Here is a 17,429-nt window from a genome sequence, read left to right as displayed (position 1 = left end):
CGCCCTGTGCTGCCAGGAGCGGTTGCGTGCAGAGGATAAAGCGCTGGTAAAGACCCGCGTGCCGCCTGTTTTGTGGCGACAGGTTCTCGCTGTGCAGCCCAGACTGACCTCGAACTGCAGGGATCCTCCTGCATCAGCCTCCCAAGTGCTGGGAGGCAATATTCAGCCCGGTTTCATGCGTCTTTTATCTCAGAACCAGAGGGAGCGCGCAGTACTGTGAGGCGCTCTGTGGACCCCATTTTACAGACGGGGGACACAGAGGTTCCAAGGGCCTTGCGTGCCTGCAAGGGCAGGGGGAGGCTGCCGCGAGGCCGGCGTCCCGGGCGGTGCCCACACCGCGGCCCCCCCACCTCCCCGCCCCCTCTCGGTCCCGCCCGCCGGGTGGGGGAGGAGCAAGAGGAGGGGAGGGGCAGGGGCAGGAGGGGAGGGGCAGGAGGGGAGGGGCACGGGGAGGGCGGGCCCGGCGCTCCCCGCAGTCGGGCGCAGAGCGGGACGCGGGGCGCAGAGCGGGGCGCGGGCCATGGCGGCGGGCGCGCGGGTGCTGGGCCTGGCGCTGGCGGCGCTGGCGGGCGCGGTGGCCGCGGGGCGCGCGGGCTCCAGCGCGTGCTACGACGGCGCGGGCCGGGCGCGGCGCTGCCTGCCCGAGTTCGAGAACGCGGCGTTCGGGCGGCGCGCGGCGGCGTCGCACACCTGCGGGTCCCCGGCGGCCGAGGACTTCTGCCCGCACGTGCGCGCGCCGGGCGCGGGGACCCAGTGCCAGCGCTGCGACGCCGCCGACCCCGCGCGCCACCACAACGCCTCCTACCTCACCGACTTCCACAACCCCGACGACAGCACCTGGTGGCAGAGCCCGTCCATGGCCTTCGGAGTGCAGCACCCCACCTCTGTCAACATCACCCTGCGCCTGGGTAAGGAGGGACGCGCGCTCCCGGAGCCGTCGGCTTAGAGCCTCTGTGCCCCCGGTGGAGCTGCGGGACCCAAACACGGTGGGGGGTCAGGAGCAGGAGCGGGGCACGCACCCCTGCCGCTTAGTGCAGAGCTGGGAGGCCGGATTGCAGGTTGAATCAGAGGTTGGGGCAGAGGCGAGAAGCGCCCTTTGCCTAATGCCGAGTGGGGGTGCAATGACAGCCCCCCAGTAACTGTTCCACCTACAGCCAGAACTGCTGGGGACAGACAGGGTCCTCAAACGGGACCACTGAGGCTGTGTGAAGTCCCTGGGGGTGGACCAGGGCCTTCACCACCAAACCAGGGCAGTGGGGCCTTCCAGGCAGTGTGCAGCCCAGTGGGCCTTGCCCATGTCTGCTGCCATCCAGCCTGCGTGGGAAGCCCTGAGGCCACGGGAGACAGAATCGCCCCTCCAAGCCTGGTCCAGCCCAGAGTCCTCCTTGGTCCCTGCCCAGTGCTCTGCACTTTTCCTGTTTCAGCCTCCGGTGCCCTGTCAGGGCGGGGGTACTCACACCACCTCGAATGAGATCAGAATCTCCCAAAGCTGTGACAGCTTGGAGCATCTTTATAACTTTGGTGGTGAAGCCTGACCTGCAGCTGTTTATGAGCGTTACCTATCCTGGGGGAGCCCGTGTGCCTGCATTTCTGACTGAAGGCTCACGGGAGCACAGCCCCCAGGGCTCCAGAGGGTCCCAGGTGACGCCATGTGTGACTCCGGGCAGGTGACTTCTTTGTAAACTTCCAGGCTCTGAGTTCCGAAACATGTCCTGAGTCAGTGAATTTGGACGAGGAATGTCTGAATTGGATCCCCATTTTCCAGATGAGAGATTGGGGCTCATATGGCCTCGGATTTAGCTCAGTGGCATAGGCACCTGCCTGGCAAATGTGAGGTCATGAGTTTGAGCTCCAATACCAAAAAAAAAAAAAAAAAAAAAGGAAGAAATAGAGACAGACAGAGAGAGAGGCTCTGAGAGGCTGAGTACTCTGCCTAGAGACACACAGCTGGGTGTGGAAATCGGGGCCTATGGTAACCTTGGTGAGAACAGAGCCATCCACAGCTACTCGACTCTCCCTAGGCGGGCTGTGAGGGCCTGTGGGAGCTGGAAACGACCTCAGGGTAGGGGCTTGGGGAGGAAGGACCCTGCAGCCCTCTGCAGCAGGGGCTGCCGCCCCCTCTTGGTTCTCTGGACCATGAGATGGGGCTGTGGGCTGGGGAAGTGGGGCTGGCAGGAGCTCAAGGTCACGGGGAAGGAATCTGAGGGGCAGGGAACACGGTGTTCCGTGACACAGGGTGTCACGTGTCAGGGCCACGGGGCAGGGGGACGACTCAGCCCTGGGCAGACATAGAGAGGCACAGGGTGGGTGTCCAAGGCTCTGGATTGGGGCGCTGGTAGAGCCCCAGTCGGGACTATTAGAAGCAGTGGCACTGATCCTTCACTGATCAAGGGACCCCGTGCTGCAGCAGCGTGAGGCTAGCATGGCACAAGCACGTACACACACATGCACATACACACATACGCGCACACGCGCTCCAGACTGTCTTAGCCAGCAGCACCCTTGCCCTGAGACTGCACTTGGGCCGTATTTGCACATAAGAACGAAGGCACTAAAGAATAAATGATTGACAGGTCGGCTCCGGCTGGGGGGTGAATTGTGCCTGACATGGGGGAGTTCTGGGGGATTCGGGGCACCCTGAGGGAGCCCCGTCCTGAGATGGGGTGGGCTGGGGACTTTGCCTGACCTCAGCTCCCCAAAGGCTGCAGTAGCCCTGGCCAGGTCAGGCTCAGGGTCCCCTGGAGCAGTGGGGAGGTGGGGGAGCAGGGAGGGGGCTGGTGGAGGTCGCTGCTTTCCCAGCGCCCTGTGGCTCCCGACATCTGTTCCAGCTCCAAGAGTGGCCGGCTGGCCTTCCTGTCTGGGATGAAAGGCCACAGCGGGGTGGCTGCTCCCAGCCTCCTCCTCCTCCTCTTCCTCCTCCTCCTCTGAGGCCAAAGGGCTGGGACGCCGGCAGGGCTGGGGCCATGGCAGCCCCATGGCAGCGGGGACCAGGGACTGGCCCGTCATCGCCAGCCATCGGGGATTATTCAGGGACTAGAACGGGCACATGCTCACCATCCCAGCACTCAGGAGGCCGAGGCAGGAGGATGGATCCTTGTGAGTGAGGCCAGCCTGGATTGCAGCATGAGACCCTGTCATGGAGACACATAAATAATAAAGACTAGACCCTGGGGAGGCCCCAGTCCACTCTGGCTCTTGGTGCAGCCTGGGACAGGGGCTCCCCTTCTGCTCATCGCTGCCCCGTGGTGTCCAGAATCTCCTGGACCCTCAGAAAGACACCTGACGCCCCAGCAGATGGGTTCTGAGGCTCCCCCAGCTGGGAGCGGAGCTGTGGCACTGCTCCTGCCTCTGCCCCCTGTAGGAACGGGGTCCTCCCCGTGGCTACTCAGGCTTCCCCACTGTGCCTTGGCTCTGGGGTGCAGCTGGGAGGTGATCCTGGGGGGCTCTGGCCGAGTATACAGCCCTGATCCAGTGGCCTGGCTGAGGCCTGCAGCTGGTGACAGCTGGCACAGGACCAGAGTGAGTGATCCTGGGGGACCCTGCTGCTCCCCAAGGGCCTTGGAGCTGGCGGGGTCTGTGAGCCTGGCTCCTGCTGCTTCCTGCCGCGTGGGTGGGTGTTTGCCTTGGCCTTGCGAAGCTGGGCCCCAGCGGGTCACAGTCAAGGTGGGGGCCCTGGAGGCCCCCTCTGCCCCCCAGTTGCAGCCCCTCCCTGCTGGGGCTCTGGGAGCTGTGCAAGAGGGTCCTGTGGCTCGGAGAGGGGTGCAGGTAGGCAATGTCCCAGTCTGCCCACCAAGCCTCTGGGCCAGCCCTGTCGTCTCCAGTCTGGCTGCCACCCTGGCTGTCCCTCCCTCCCCACCTCTGGGTAACATCTCGTCCGTAGACTGTTTGAATGCCTGCTGTGTGCCAGCCCCATGCCCAGCCAGGGACACCGTGGCGGGCACTCAGCCTATGGGGGACCAACCTTTATCTGCTAGTATTGTGACCCGCATCTGGTGCAGACTCTGCCTGTGCCTCCCACCGTGATTTAGGACAGTCCTTAGACCTTTCAGGAGGGCCCAGTTCTAAAGCTCCAAAGCAAAGGCTCATGGGGCTCATCACAGCCTTACTCACAGTAGTGAAAAGGTAGAAGCAGCCCAGGAATCTGGATGGATGATAGATAAGCAAATGTGGTCTGTCCCTGCGGGGGAGTAGTATACAGCCCCAGACAGGAAGGAGGTCACAATGTGGGTGGATGCAGAGAGCATTACACCAAGTGAAATCAGCCGGTCACAGCGGGACAGTGCCATGTGAGCTCCCTGCGAGGTGGTCCCAGGAGCAGTCACATTCATAGTGCCAGAAAGTAGAATGGGGGCTGCCAGGGCTGGAGAGTCAGTGTTTAACGGGGGCCGTTGCAGTGTGGGGAGACCCGAGTGCACTGGAGCAGGGCAGTGCTGATGGTTATGCTACACTGTGAATGTGCTCGGTGCCACTGGCCTGGACACCTGAGGGTGACTGAGGGCTGAAGTTCCTGTCACACGTGTGTCACGTGTTTATGAGACAGAGTCTCCCTTCTAGCCTAGGCTGGCCTCGAACCCACAGCAATCCTCCTGCCTCAGCCTACTGCCTCTCCTCCGAACGGATGCAGGTTGTGCAATTCTGTACAATTCTGCCCGCCTAGACTGACCTTGGAACCCCCTCAGCCCAGAGCCCAGCCAGCTGTGGACCGGACAGAGTCCCCAGGCCATCCCGGGCTGGTCAGTAGACCTGACAGTCTCGGTGGATGCTGAGGGATGGGGCATCCAGCCTGGGGCCGGATTGGGGGGGGGGGTGCCTGTGGCCTCTCTTGTCGTCGTCGGGTGCTCACACAGGGTCCCCTGCTCTTCCCGTGACTGTGCGGTCCCCAGAATCGTCAGGAGGGGCAGGGAGCGTGGGTGGCCCAGCTGGGGAGCCCTCAGGGAGCCCACAGGCGGGCAGCAGCTCCCCTGCCCGGTTCTGCTGCCCCTGGGCCCTGGGTTCCCAGCCCCGCTCGCGCTGCCCTCCCTGCACCCCCCTGCACCCAGATGGCTCCAATTAAAGGCTTTGTTTCCTTCTGGGGCGGCAGTGCTGGCTTTGGACCTCCCAGATGTGGTGGCGGCCTCAAAAGTGGCGTCCTTGGGTTTCTGGAGCCAGCTGGCTGAGGAGGACCTGGCTTGGCATTCCTGGTGTGAAGCAGGGCGGGCAGTGGGGACACTCACGTCCCTCCCCGGGCAGCTTCTGGGGGCTGAGGAGGCTGAGGCAGAGGATCACCTCGAGCTTCTGGCCAGTGTGAAGTACACAGTGAGACCCTGGCTAAAATAACAACAAACAAAGGACTCAGCAAGGTGCCTGGTGTGTAGTAGGTGCTGGGGGGGGGCAGGGGCAGGAGTGGGGCGGCACAGGACCCTGCAGGGGGCGAGTAGGGGAGGAGGAGCAGCATTCTGGGAAGCGGGAACAGCACACCTATGGGTGGCCCAGAGGGGAGGGGACCGCACTGTCCCGTAGCCAGTGAACAGCAGGATGACACCATGACCCCAGGGGACATACCTGTCACCCGTAAGGCTTGGGGCTCCCACCTAGGGCCTGCTATCTCCTCTTTATCCTGTACTGAGTGCCTTGGGCGGGAGCTTCTCAGGGCTGCGTGGGATTGAGCTGCTTCCCGGCCTCCTAATTAGCTGTCCCACCCCGCTGCGAGGCTGTGATGTCCCGCCTGCCACGCCTTCCCCTCCTGGAGCTGCCGCTATTCTGTGAGCCCCAGACTCAGCGGTCCGGCCCCCACTCTGGAGCAGCGGCGGTGGCGGGGGCTAGAGTTTTCGGGGCCTCCTGTCTGCACCCCTGCACAGGGACACACACGGGGCTCCCCCAGATCCCCACTCTGCGGGTGTGGCACGCTTGCTTTTATGGGGACCCGGAGCCCCGGTGCCAGGCAGAGCTGCTTTGGAAAACATCTTAAAACGGAAGCCAGCAGGGCGGTTGCTTTTTTAAAAAACTAAAAAAATTGTGTTTTCTCCAGTTTTTAAATTAGAACAAGGCTCATGAGAGAAAATTGGGGGAAATACAGGAAAAAAACAACAGGAAGAGAAGAAAAGAATCTCTCCGAGTTCCCGGGACGGGGCGCCCTGTTGGGTGCCTCTCCTTTCTAGCCTCGCTACCTTAAAATACTGATTTATTCTCAGCGCGGGGTTGAACCGGGGCCTCCCTGGGGGCCCCCACGCCAGGCGAGCAGCCTGCCCAGCGCCAGCCCGGCTCTTTGCATCTCTTACTCTGAGCCAGGGCCTCGCGGTTCGCCTGCCTCAGCCTCCCGTGCGTGCGAGGCTGGGATTGCAGGTGTGGGCCTGGCGTTTAGGGACTGTGTAGTCCAAACAGATCGCTCTGCCCGCCCGCAGTATTTTGTGTCTTTTTTTCTTTTTCCAGTTTAGCACCTTGACTCGGCTCTCCCTGTCTATTGCAAACTTTCCACGGACTGTTTCGGGGTGCAGAATTATAGGAATTAACGTCCTGTAGTGTCCCCAATTCCCCCCAGAGTCGGATCCCCGGTCCGGGCCTGGGAACCTTCCCGCTGCTGTCTGCCTGGGGCTTCCTCCGGGGCCAGCGGATTCATCTCTCTACAGTTTTCCTTTATTGTGGTAAACACGTAACCGTCTTAGAAGCTCCTAAGTGTCCCCTGCGGTGGCATTCAGCACCCTCAAGTCCTTGTGTACCCCTGACCACTGTCCACCCTGCAGCTGTTTTCATGTGGTGAGACAGAGCTGTCCCGTGAGCCACTAAGTGTCCTTCTCGCCGGGGCCCTGGCAGCCCTGCGCCACCATCAGACTCCATAACTGGTCACCCTCAGGGGCTCCCGAGAGAGTAGTCCTGCAGTGTTTGTCTTTTGGTGTCGGCCTTCTGTCACTTCATGTAACGTTCTCTGAGTTCACGAAGTTTTAGGTTCTAGGGTCAGAACTGCCTTCCTGCTCCAGGCAGAGTAATATTCCACTCTGTTCATCCCCGGCTGTGCATCTGGTGGACTGGTGGGTTCCTTCTCCCTCTGGGCTCTTGTGAACAGTGCCACAGTGAACACAAGTGGACATATGTCCCTTCCAGACCCCATTTTTTTTATTTCTGAGGGTGCTGGATCTTTCGATAATTCTGGTTTTAGTTTTTGAGGAACTGCCACCCTGTGTCTGGTTTGCGTTGGTGCACGGAGTGTGTCTCCCCCAGGGTCTTCCCCGTGCCTTGTTATTATCTGGTTCTTATTCTTGTTTTGTTTTTTTGAGACAAGGTCTCTCGGTATAGCCCTTGAATGCACTATTTAGCCCAAGCAGGCTTCCAACTCTCTGATCCTCCCGCCTCAGCCTCCCGAGTGCTTAGATCACAGACCTGCGGCACCAGGCCTGCCTCTTGGGGCTTGGATGGCAGCCGTACTACAGTCCATCGTGATGCTGTTCACTTGCTCCTTCTCTTACCCACTGTGGCTCTGCAGCCCAGGACTGGGGTGCTGCTCAGGGGGAGCACCGGCCTAGCATGTGACCCCAGCACCGCAAGAAAAAAAAATCTGAAACTACGGTGCATTGGTTTCTGTACACTCACAGAGTTGGGGTCCATCCCCAGATCACCCCCCAGAAGAAGCCCTGTGCCCCTTCTGTACAGTCACCTCTTGTTGCTCCCCAGCCTCTGCCTGACCCCTGCCCGTGACCCCGTTCCATTTCCCGCCCTGGATTCCCCTGTTCGGGGTGCATAGGACCAGCGAGACGGGTGCAATGCTGACCCGTGGCCAGTGCTGTCTTTCCCTGGGCTGGCACCCTGTGGCTCCTCCGCTGTGAATGCTCCTGGAGTCTGCGGGAGGACGGAGGCCGGGTCTCTGGGCCATGCTGAGGAGCGGGATTTCGGGGTCACCGGGGCTCTGGGTCTGTGTTTCACTCTTAGAGTGTGAGGGAGGAGCCGGGGATCGAACCCAGGGCCTCCGTACCCAGCTACCCGCGCAGCGCGCAGTGCCTGGGTTCAACCCCCTTTTTGAGACGGATTCATGCTAAGTCACCTAGGCTGCTCAGGCCGGGCTCAGCCTGCCCCTGTGCCCCGCTCCCCAGTGGGCCCGGCCGTGTCCCTGTTTCCTCCCCCCAGCTCTCCGTGCCCTCCCCTCGCTCTCTATGCTGTGGGTTTGTCTTCTACAGAAAGCTGTGTGGTATTAGGCTTGTGCCTCTGGCTTATTTCCCGGACTGTTATGGTCTCAAGGTGTGTCATTTCCCTAGAGACGCCTTGGCTGTCCCCTTTTTGTGGTAGTGTAGTATTCCACACTGTGTAAACACTGTCTTAGTCTCCTCCTCTGTGTGGACCTGGAGTCCACTTCCCAGACTTGCTGTGGTGTGCTGTGTTGCTGTAAACAGGGTGTTGGAACCCCTGGGCTGCTTGGCAGAGCAGGTGTCCCTGCCTCTAGCATCATATGGGGGCTGTGGTTTCCCTCCAAGTCCCAGGTCTCCACCATCCTTGGGTGTGGCCACCCAGGAAGGTCACCTGCGCATTTCCCAGGTGGACAATGATGTCAAGCGTGTTTTTGGCCCTCCCCGGCCATTCTTCCATCTTAGGGAGTTCTCTGTTTGACCCTGTGCTCATTTCTAAAGTGGAATGTTTATCTTTTTATTATCCAGTTGTAAGAATTCTTTATATATCCCAGGTGCAAGTCCAGGGTCAGGTATGTGGCTGGCGATCACCTTCTCCCGTCCTCAGCCACCTTTACTTGTTCTCAGTGGTATCCTTTGAAAGATAAAATTGGGTATTAGCTGGGTGAGGCTGAGGCAGGAGGATCCCTGCAGGTTGGAGGCAAGCCTGGACTATGCCATAGTGAGCTCAAGGCCAGCCTGGACTACGCAGAGGGACCCTGTCTCAAAAGCAAACAGAATGAAATTTCTGAGCAGGGCTCCTGTCCCTTCCGGTCTGTGAAATGGGCCCATCTCCCCGCCTGCAGGGAAGGCCTATGAGATCAGCTACGTGAGGCTGAAGTTCCACACCAGCCGCCCCGAGAGCTTTGCCATTTACAAGCGCAGCCGCCCGGGTGGCCCTTGGGAGCCCTACCAGTTCTACAGCGCCTCCTGCCAGAGGACCTACGGCCGGCCTGAGGGCCACTCCCTGCGGCCCGGCGACGACGAGCGGGTGGCCTTCTGCACATCGGAGTTCAGCGACATCTCCCCATTGAGCGGGGGCAACGTGGCCTTCTCCACGCTGGAGGGCCGGCCCAGCGCCTACAGCTTCGAGGACAGCCCAGGGCTGCAGGTAGAGCAGCTGGCCAGGGGCTGGGGTGGCACCGGGGACCGTGAGACCACCTGGGCTTCACGCTGCACGCCCTGGAGGCCCGGTGAAGGCACAGATGGCACTGCGCCCACGGCAGCCCCAGCTATTCAGGAGGCTGAGGCGGGAGGATCACCTCAAGTTCAAGGCCAGCCTGAACTGCATAGTGAGGCCCTGTCTTGGCCATGCACCCCCAAAAAGTTCTGGGGTGTAGCTCCAAGGGAAGGCACCCAGAACGAGGCCAGGGAGGAGCAGGCAAAGGAGAGGATCTGGAGAGGTCCTGCTCTGGCACGGGAAGCCTCGCTCCCGGCCTCCTGTGGCGCAGCCCTGCGGCCCGGGAGCCCCATGGTGACCCCAAGCTCACTTTGACCCGTCCTTGTACGTGTGGAAAGAAGCCTGGAGGGACAAAGGCATTTTGCAGGGGGACAGATGACCTGGGGGGCGGGGCCAGAGCCTGCTGAGTGTCTGGCCACAATGGGAGCGTTCCACAGTGCCGTCGCTGCCTCCCCACTGGCAGTCCATGGCAGGGCCGGTCCCGTACCCTGGGTGTGAGGTCTGGGGTTCAGTGCCTCGGGAAAGCCTGGGTCAGCGGAGCTCCCAAGGGTGCCCTGCCCAGTGCCGAGGCCCCGGCCTTGCCTGACTGCAGAGCCCTGATCTGTGCATTTTAGTTTTTCTTTTTTACAGCACTGAGGATGGAACCCAGGACCTTTGCACTGACCTCCATCCCCAGCCCTTTTTAGTTTTTATTTTGTGACAGCTACCCGGGCTGGGCTCAAACTTGTGATTCTCCTGCCTCAGCTTCCCAGAGTGCTGGGAGAACAAGCATGGGCTGCTACCCCCGGCTTGTTCTGTTTAATTTTATGAATTTAATGCCAGTGGCCGCATAGGGCCAGTGGCTGCCTGCTGCGGTGGGCAGCTTTGAACAGCGGTAAGGTGGGCGAGAGGCAGAGAGGATTCCTCTTGAAGGATGAGTGCTCATGGTGATGTCATGGCCCCTCCACAGGGACACTCAGGTTTGTGGCCTTCGGGACCCAGATGCATCCAGCTGAAGCAGCCAGGCAGGGATGGCTCTCAGCTGAGACCGGAGGAGCTCCTGCCTCGCTGGGGTGGTGAGGGGCTCTTAGTCCTGCCCAGGCCACACAGTATGACAACTGGGCCCCCCAGCTGACCCGGCACGGGGTCCCCAAGGCCGCTGCCAGGTTCCAGGATCCGCTGCAGGGACCCACACGCTCACCATCCTTGCAGTGACAGCTTGTTGCAATAGGACAATGCAGCCTGGAATCAGTGAAGGGAGGAGGCCCCGGGCGGCCCCAGGGGCCTGGCTGGGCTTCTGCTGTCCCTTCCGGGGACTCCTCCAGCAGCACCGGGTGATAACACAGCACCTGCCTGGGCCTTGATGTCCCAGGTTCTCCTGCATGGCTGACCGTGATCACAGGTCCCTCCGGAGGTCAGTTCCACGCAGTGGCCTAAGGGAGACCTGGCGGCGTCAGGGAGGACACTCCAGGCCCTCGAGGCCTTCCGCCCTGGAGTGGGCCAGAGCCCTCTGGGCCGGGTGAGTCCCCCAGTGCCCAGGCCCTGCCTGGCTCCCCAGGTCATCAGCCTGGTTTTGTTTAAGGTCAGTTTCTTCCCCCTGGGGCCCCAAGCTCCGTGGGTTAGAAGATGCCACGTGAGGTGATGAAGTCCCGAGGAAGGGACTGGGTCACCTCCACCCATGCCCCTGCCGCTGTCTCCTCGGGGCAGCTTCCCTGGGGGCTGGTGGCAGCAGACGTCCTGACTCACCACCTCCTGTGCCCCAGCCATTGTCCCTGATGAAGAAATGACCTTTTCAGAGATGTCTGCCCTGCTGCTTCTGGGAGAGACCTTGCCTGAACCCATAGGGGGTCCCACAGAGAACAGAGCCCCTTGGGGTGGAGGATGAGAGGCGCATCTGTGTAGCTGCTGGGCTCTGGGTCCTGGGTCCCTTGGGGTCATCGCTGTCGGAGCACCAGAGCCCAGTGGCTTCCCGGACCACAAAACCAAAGCCAGTGGCCCCTGTGGCTTCCTTTGTTAAAATCATTTTGTGGCGCTAGAGCTGGAACCCAGGGCCTTGCACACCCCAGGCAGGTACCCCAACCCCAACACCTCGCTCTGGATCCTGGGATCCGGGCAAAGGCAATGCCAGGTGCCACCTGCAGCGTTAGCCAGAGCCATTACAGACTGCAAAAGCTGCCGTGGGTGGGGGTGCACAGGATGGCATGCCAGCACTCGGGAGGCTGAGGCAGGAGGATCACTGAGAGTTCAAGGCCAGCTTGGGCTGCACAGTGAGTTCTAAGCCAGCCAGGCTGAGGGACAGTGGCTCCCTCCCCAGCCCTGTCTTGTGTCTCAGAGGCCTCCAGCCTGTCCTGTCACCGCTATGGTCACGGGCTGAAGGGCAGGCACAGGAACTCCTTGACGGGGCGGAGGAGGCAGCAGCCAGGCCTCTGCCCTCTCGAGCACCCTGGTTGGCACGGGAAGGCAGGCTCACCTGTGGTCAGAGCTTGGCCCTGGGCTCTGCTCGACCTGCATCCCTGTCAGCCATGACTGGTGGTACTCAGGGCCCAGAACACTGCCCTGCACTGCCTCAGTTTCCCGTTCTGTAAACGGGGGTTGGAGGAGTGATAAGATGCCTTGCCCTGAGGGTGAAGCCTAATGTACATGAGAGAGCCAGCCCTGTTCCCACCACCTGGGATGCCCGGGGAGGGGCCCAAGTGCTTTGGTGGCACTTGGGGACAGTTCAAAGTCACACTCAGCATGTCCACCATGGCTGCCAGCTCCTGGGCCTCTCCAGGGAGCCCCTGGACCCTTGCTGGAAGCGCAGACCCTCAGGCCGGGTTGCAGCTCCACGGTGAGCTGAATGCCACCGCTGCACTGCGCAGAGAAACAGAAATCCCAGGAGCCACATGGTAACCAATCTCTGGGTGCACTCTGAACCTTAACAGCTCCGCCTTGGGTAACTCAGGGAGCACAGTTGCTCAAGGTGCCCTCTGTTTGGGGTGGTGGGTGCTGCACCCTCTCCTGAGCAAAAGGACACCCAGATGGTGGCAGCAGATCTGGGGTGCAGGTGGGGGTCCCCGGAAGCTGCTCAGCAGGGCGGGGGAGGAGCAACTTTGCCAGGAGCTGTCATGATGTCCTGATTGCTCCCCGGGGCCCCTGGGCCGAATTAACTGCTGATTAATATTCCGCCAGGCCTGCACCTGATTATAACATCAGGCGGAGGGAAATGTCAGCCTCCGCATGGGTCCCCGCCTCCTGCCCCTGCTCTGCACGCGAAGGTGCTTGTTCAGTGGCAGGGAGTGGTCGCTGGGTGCCAGCTGGGTGCCAGACAGGGCCCCGGGCCAAGGATACGGCGAGGATGAGGGGGACCCAAGTCTCGCTCTCATGGGGTTACGCTCAGCTGGGAGAAATGTCACCTTCAGCAGGGGACGAGCTGGGCACCCTGCAGCCCACCCTGCTGGGCCTGGGGAGTAGGAAAGGGGCTCTGGGCCTGACAGCTGTCACCTGTCCTCTCACTGGGGCACAGGAGTGGCCCGGAGGAGGCAGGGGACCCCGGTCCTCGGGTCCGCCAAGCCCATGCCTGCCCCAGCTCCCCTGTGCTTCCCACATGGTCCCACACTCATACCCACGGCCCTTCCCCCAGCAGCTCTCTGGGCCACCGCTGTCCCTGTCCCAGTCCCCTCCCCTGACAGGGAGACGGAGGCCCCACACACCAAGCCCCAGCCCGCAGGTGCCCAGCCGGAGCGTGGCCCCGGCCCTCAGGTTTGTCCCAGCCTGGCGCTGATGGGGTCCCCGCTTGCCCCCAGGACTGGGTCACCAGTACCGAGCTCCTTGTCTCTCTGGACCGGCTCAACACGTTCGGGGATGACATCTTCGGGGACCCCAGGGTGCTGCGGTCCTACTACTACGCCGTGTCCGACCTCTCCGTGGGCGGCAGGTAGGAGGGTGAGCGCGTGGGCAGCTCCCGTGGCTGCTGTGCAGGTGCAGATGTTCTCGGGTGACCCAGGGGACAGGAGGGACCCGAGGCCAGCACTTGAGAGCTTTGCCTCAGCTCTGGCTGCTGAGTGCCGGCTGGCTGACTCTGCCCCACGAGCCCGTGCCTTGTACCTGCTGCTGCCTGGGCTGGGGGTTCCCTCCCCCTTCTCATGAGACACGTGTGACCGCCTGGCCAAGAGAGACACCCTGCTGCCCACCTCCCAGCCCGAGTCCCCATTCTCTCAGCGTCAGTGTGTGGCCCAGCGTCTTCTCGTACGGGGAAGCAGGGACTGCCGGAGACATGGGCTCCGTCCTTGTCCTCGGCCCCACCTGGCACAGCCTGGGTAGGCGGCCACATACTGAGCCCGTGTCCCACGGGCTGGCCCCACAGCGCTGGAGGCTGGGTCGGAAGGGGGTTAGGGCCGAGGGTCCACTCCCCGCCATGGTCCATGGTGAGGGCTGTCCCAGGACTTGGCTGGGGATGCAGGGGTCAGCAGGAACACCCTGGTGAGCGGAGGACAGAGAGGAGGCCCGGTCCGCCTGAGCAGCCAGGCGGCATGGCCCAGCAGGTGGTGGCCAGCGGGCAGCTAGGACCCAAGAGCCGTTTTGGGTTGGAGAAGCAGCCCACTGTGTCACTGGGTGGGCTGCGGATGTGGATGGTGAGGACGGTAAATAGCTCTAGGCCTCAGGTTCAGGTGACATCAGAGGGCGGAAAGGGATGTGGCCCAGTGCCTGCACTCAAGGCGTCTGCAGGCTCTGGGAGGGGCTGGGCCCTGGGAGGGGGACAGCAGTGAGGGGCTGGGCCCTGGGAGGGGGACAGCAGTGAGGACCCTCTACTCGACACCCCGCGGGTCAGCTCGGACCTCCTGGGTTGGCGGATGCCGCAAGCCCCGGGCTGCTCTCAGAGGGCCTCGTGCCAGGGAACATCTGCACCCCAGCTGCGGAGCCAGACCACCCTCAGTCGGGCAGCTGGCCGTGCAGGTGGCCCTGCAGTCAGAGGGCGATCAGGCTGTTCCTTTGCTCAGAGGCTTCACCGGTAGGGGTGTTCATGACACCCTCTTGGGGATAGGGGTCCCCTGTTGCTTTCCTGCTCACCGTCTCCTGAGGCTGCCTGGTGCCCGCCCACCCTGAGGGAAATGTGGGGGCATTGCCCACCCACCCCAGGCTTCTGGGAAGGCAGAGCCACACGCCTTTCCCACACCCTGTCCCCCCGTCAGGAGATGCTCTGGGGATCCAGCAGGGTCACAGTTCATGGGCGCTGTGACCTTGAGCTCTGGGCATGCGTGGATCAGACGGCACAACCTTGGCTTGAGCTCTGCCACTTAGGGTCTGTGCCTTTGACGGCCGAGCCTCTGTCTGTTTATTAGTGACACGGGGACATCGAGGTCCCTGCCTCCTGCACAGGGCATCTGGACAGTTGGTGTTGAGCAGAGGTTGGGGCTGGGGCTGGCACTGGGGCTCGCACAGCGGTGACACGGCAGCCCCCGGGGCACCCATCCCCTGCTGCCCCCAGGTCCCCTCCTCCTCCCTTCTCTCCTCAGGTGCAAGTGCAACGGCCATGCCAGCGAGTGTGGCCCCGACGCCGCGGGCCAGCTGGTCTGCCGGTGCCAGCACCACACCGCGGGTGCCGACTGTGAGCGCTGCCTGCCCTTCTTCCGGGACCGCCCGTGGGCCCGGGCCACCGCCCGGACCGCCAACGAGTGTCTGCGTGAGTGTCCTGGTGTCGAGGACTGGGCATGGTGTGGGGTCCCCGCGCTACTGCAGAGACGAGGGGGCACTGTGCATCGGGGCCTCGGGCTTCTCCTCTAGTGGCCCCCAGCCCAAGGCCATCCAGAGGCGCCTGCCTGGCCTCACAGCTGCCACTCTGCCCAGCCAGGCCTGGGGTCCATGCACGGTCACCCAGTTTCTGTCGGGGGATCTGCACGCAGCCATGTTGTCACCAGGTGTCACCAGGCATCACCAGACACTGGTTCCTGGCCACCAGGGTAGCCCCATTCACAGCTGGCCCCTGGCTGCACCTCCTGGCACTGCCGTCCACTTGGTCCTGGCCCATTGGCGGCCAGCACTGGGGCAAGGAGGGGACAGCCTGTTCCAGGACATGGGCGCTGCCTGCTGACGTGTCCCAGCTGCCCTGGTGCCGGCTCTCACGCCCCAAGCCGACTGAGAGCTTCACAGCAGGGACACAGAGGCCCGGGTCCCCCCTCCTGCCACGTCCCTGCTGTGGTCAGTTCCTGTCCCCCAGGTACAGCCTGGAACCTGGGGTTTCCTGCCCAGAGCCCTCACCCTCCGCTCACCCCAGCCCCGGCAGAGCCTGAGCCTGAGTCCTGCGCCATGGACACCACTGAAGCCGCCTTGATGGTGCCTTTCCGGGCAGCTGGCTCATGGCCAGTGATGTCACCTCTTTTCTGCTGCCTCAGTTTCCTTTCTCTGCTCTCCCCACCCCCAGCTCCCTCTGCCGGCAGCCCAGGCTTTTTCCAAAATGCAGGTTCAGCCTGTCCCTCCCCTGTACTTCTCTTTTCTGGTGTAGGAAAGCCAGCCTGCGCTCCAAAGTGAGGTCCAGGCTGGCCTGGCTGCATGGTGAAAGCCTGTCTCAAAAGACAAAAAGAAAACACAGTGCAGCTTCCTGCCAATGTTCATTTAATCTTCAGCCATCAGGAGCTAGTGCTGGGCATGCCGCTCCCAGCACGTGGGAGGCTGAGGCAGGAAGATCACCACGAGTTAAAAGCAAGCAAAACTGCTTGGCAACACCCTATCTCAAATCTTTTTAATTTAATTTTAACAAAAGAACTACTACATTGTGTAAACAGAAATGCCACTACTGAAAGTGAGATGCTACGAACAGAAGGATGTCTTTTGTGTCCAAAGACTGTTGATATCACAGGGTGATGCAAAAAAATAATAAAGCGGGCCGTTTCCTAGCTCTTTGCAGGTGAGAGGCCAGTAATGCTCAAGATATCTTGGGGCAAAAGGAACGTAACGTCTGCCTGGTGAACACCACACACAGCAGCCCGGCCACCCTGGGCATAGTTACGACCTCTTCCAAGCACACGGTGCGATTGAGATGGGCTCATTGTTGTGCCCTAAAATCTTAACTCATTATTTGGAAGATCAGTCAGTGTCCTTGTCTTTGATCAAGCTAGGCCTGAACTCTACCCTGGAGGCCACACACTTGCCCTGAGCTGCCTACTTGTTCAGCACAGGGAGACTGGCACGGAGCCCCCTCCTGCCAGGGTCAGGGCACCTCACACACCCCCTCTGCACCTCCCGCCTCCAGCCTGCAACTGCAGCGGCCGCTCGGAGAACTGCACCTTCGACCTCGAGCTCTTCCGCAGCACGGGCCACGGTGGGCACTGCCACGGCTGCCGCGACCACACAGCTGGGCCACACTGCGAGCGCTGCGAGGAGAATTTCTACCGCTGGGATGCTCGGGCGCCATGCCAGCCCTGCGACTGCCACCCAGCAGGTGAGTGGCCCCACCCAGCCCCCACTCTCAGGCCCGTCCTGGCCACCGCTGCCCTGTGCCTTCCTCTCCAGGCTCCCTGCGCCTCCAGTGTGATGCCTCGGGCAGCTGCCCCTGCAAGCCCTTGGTGACCGGCTGGAAGTGTGACCGCTGCCTGCCCGGGTTCCACTCTCTCAGTGAGGGCGGTTGCAGGTGAGGGCTGCACAAGGTGCAGTGTGTAGGAGGGACCTTGGCCATCCAGTTGTCTGGGGTGCTACGTACCCCACAGGAGGAAAGGCACCCAGGCCCAGGGAGGCTGAGACCCGGGGTGGGGGCGCCGCCATGTCCTGCAAAGCCCAGCCCGCCCGGCACAAGGCCGCTGTGGCTGGAGGGACAAGTGTGCCGGGTGAGGTAGCAAACTCGGTCACAGCAGCGTCCTCCTTGTCTGAAAGGCGGTGGAGCTGCGTGGGCCGGGCCTGGAGAGTCTCAGGTTCCTGGCAAAACACCAGTGGCTCTGCCCACGAGGAGGACCCGGATGATTCCCCAGGTCCGGGCCTCAGACCTCGCACTGGCCCTTCCTCCGCCTGTGTCTGGCACACTACAGGAAGCCTGCTGTCCCCCGCCCCTGCCGCCTCCCCCAGGATGGCCCGGATGCCCTTCTGTGGTGTCCTCACCTCTAGTCTGATGCCTCCGCAGTGCAGCCTCTGTGTTTGTCTGCCTCACTGGACGGCGGGACCAGTGAGGGCGG

At 62.1% G+C, this 17,429-nt stretch overlaps 1 protein-coding gene across 1 annotated transcript in view; it reads left to right on the top strand.

Moving 5' to 3' along the window:
- The first annotated feature begins 489 nt into the window (after positions 1-489).
- The window catches only part of Lamc3 (laminin subunit gamma 3), a 47,459-nt gene continuing 30,519 nt past the window's right edge, over positions 490-17,429 (top strand). The window contains exons 1-6 of the mRNA XM_023565540.2: positions 490-908; positions 8,936-9,240; positions 13,074-13,204; positions 14,784-14,950; positions 16,517-16,705; positions 16,777-16,894. Coding sequence (XP_023421308.2) covers positions 521-908; positions 8,936-9,240; positions 13,074-13,204; positions 14,784-14,950; positions 16,517-16,705; positions 16,777-16,894 — 1,298 coding nt within the window. The 5' untranslated portion in view covers positions 490-520. The remainder of the gene's footprint in view (positions 909-8,935; positions 9,241-13,073; positions 13,205-14,783; positions 14,951-16,516; positions 16,706-16,776; positions 16,895-17,429) is intronic.

This window comes from Cavia porcellus, unplaced genomic scaffold (assembly GCF_034190915.1).
Source record: "Cavia porcellus strain 051 isolate PalLab524CR breed Dunkin Hartley unplaced genomic scaffold, mCavPor4.1 scaffold_49, whole genome shotgun sequence".
NCBI classification, from domain to species: Eukaryota; Metazoa; Chordata; class Mammalia; order Rodentia; family Caviidae; genus Cavia; species Cavia porcellus.
This window is presented reverse-complemented; position numbering and strand designations above follow the sequence as displayed.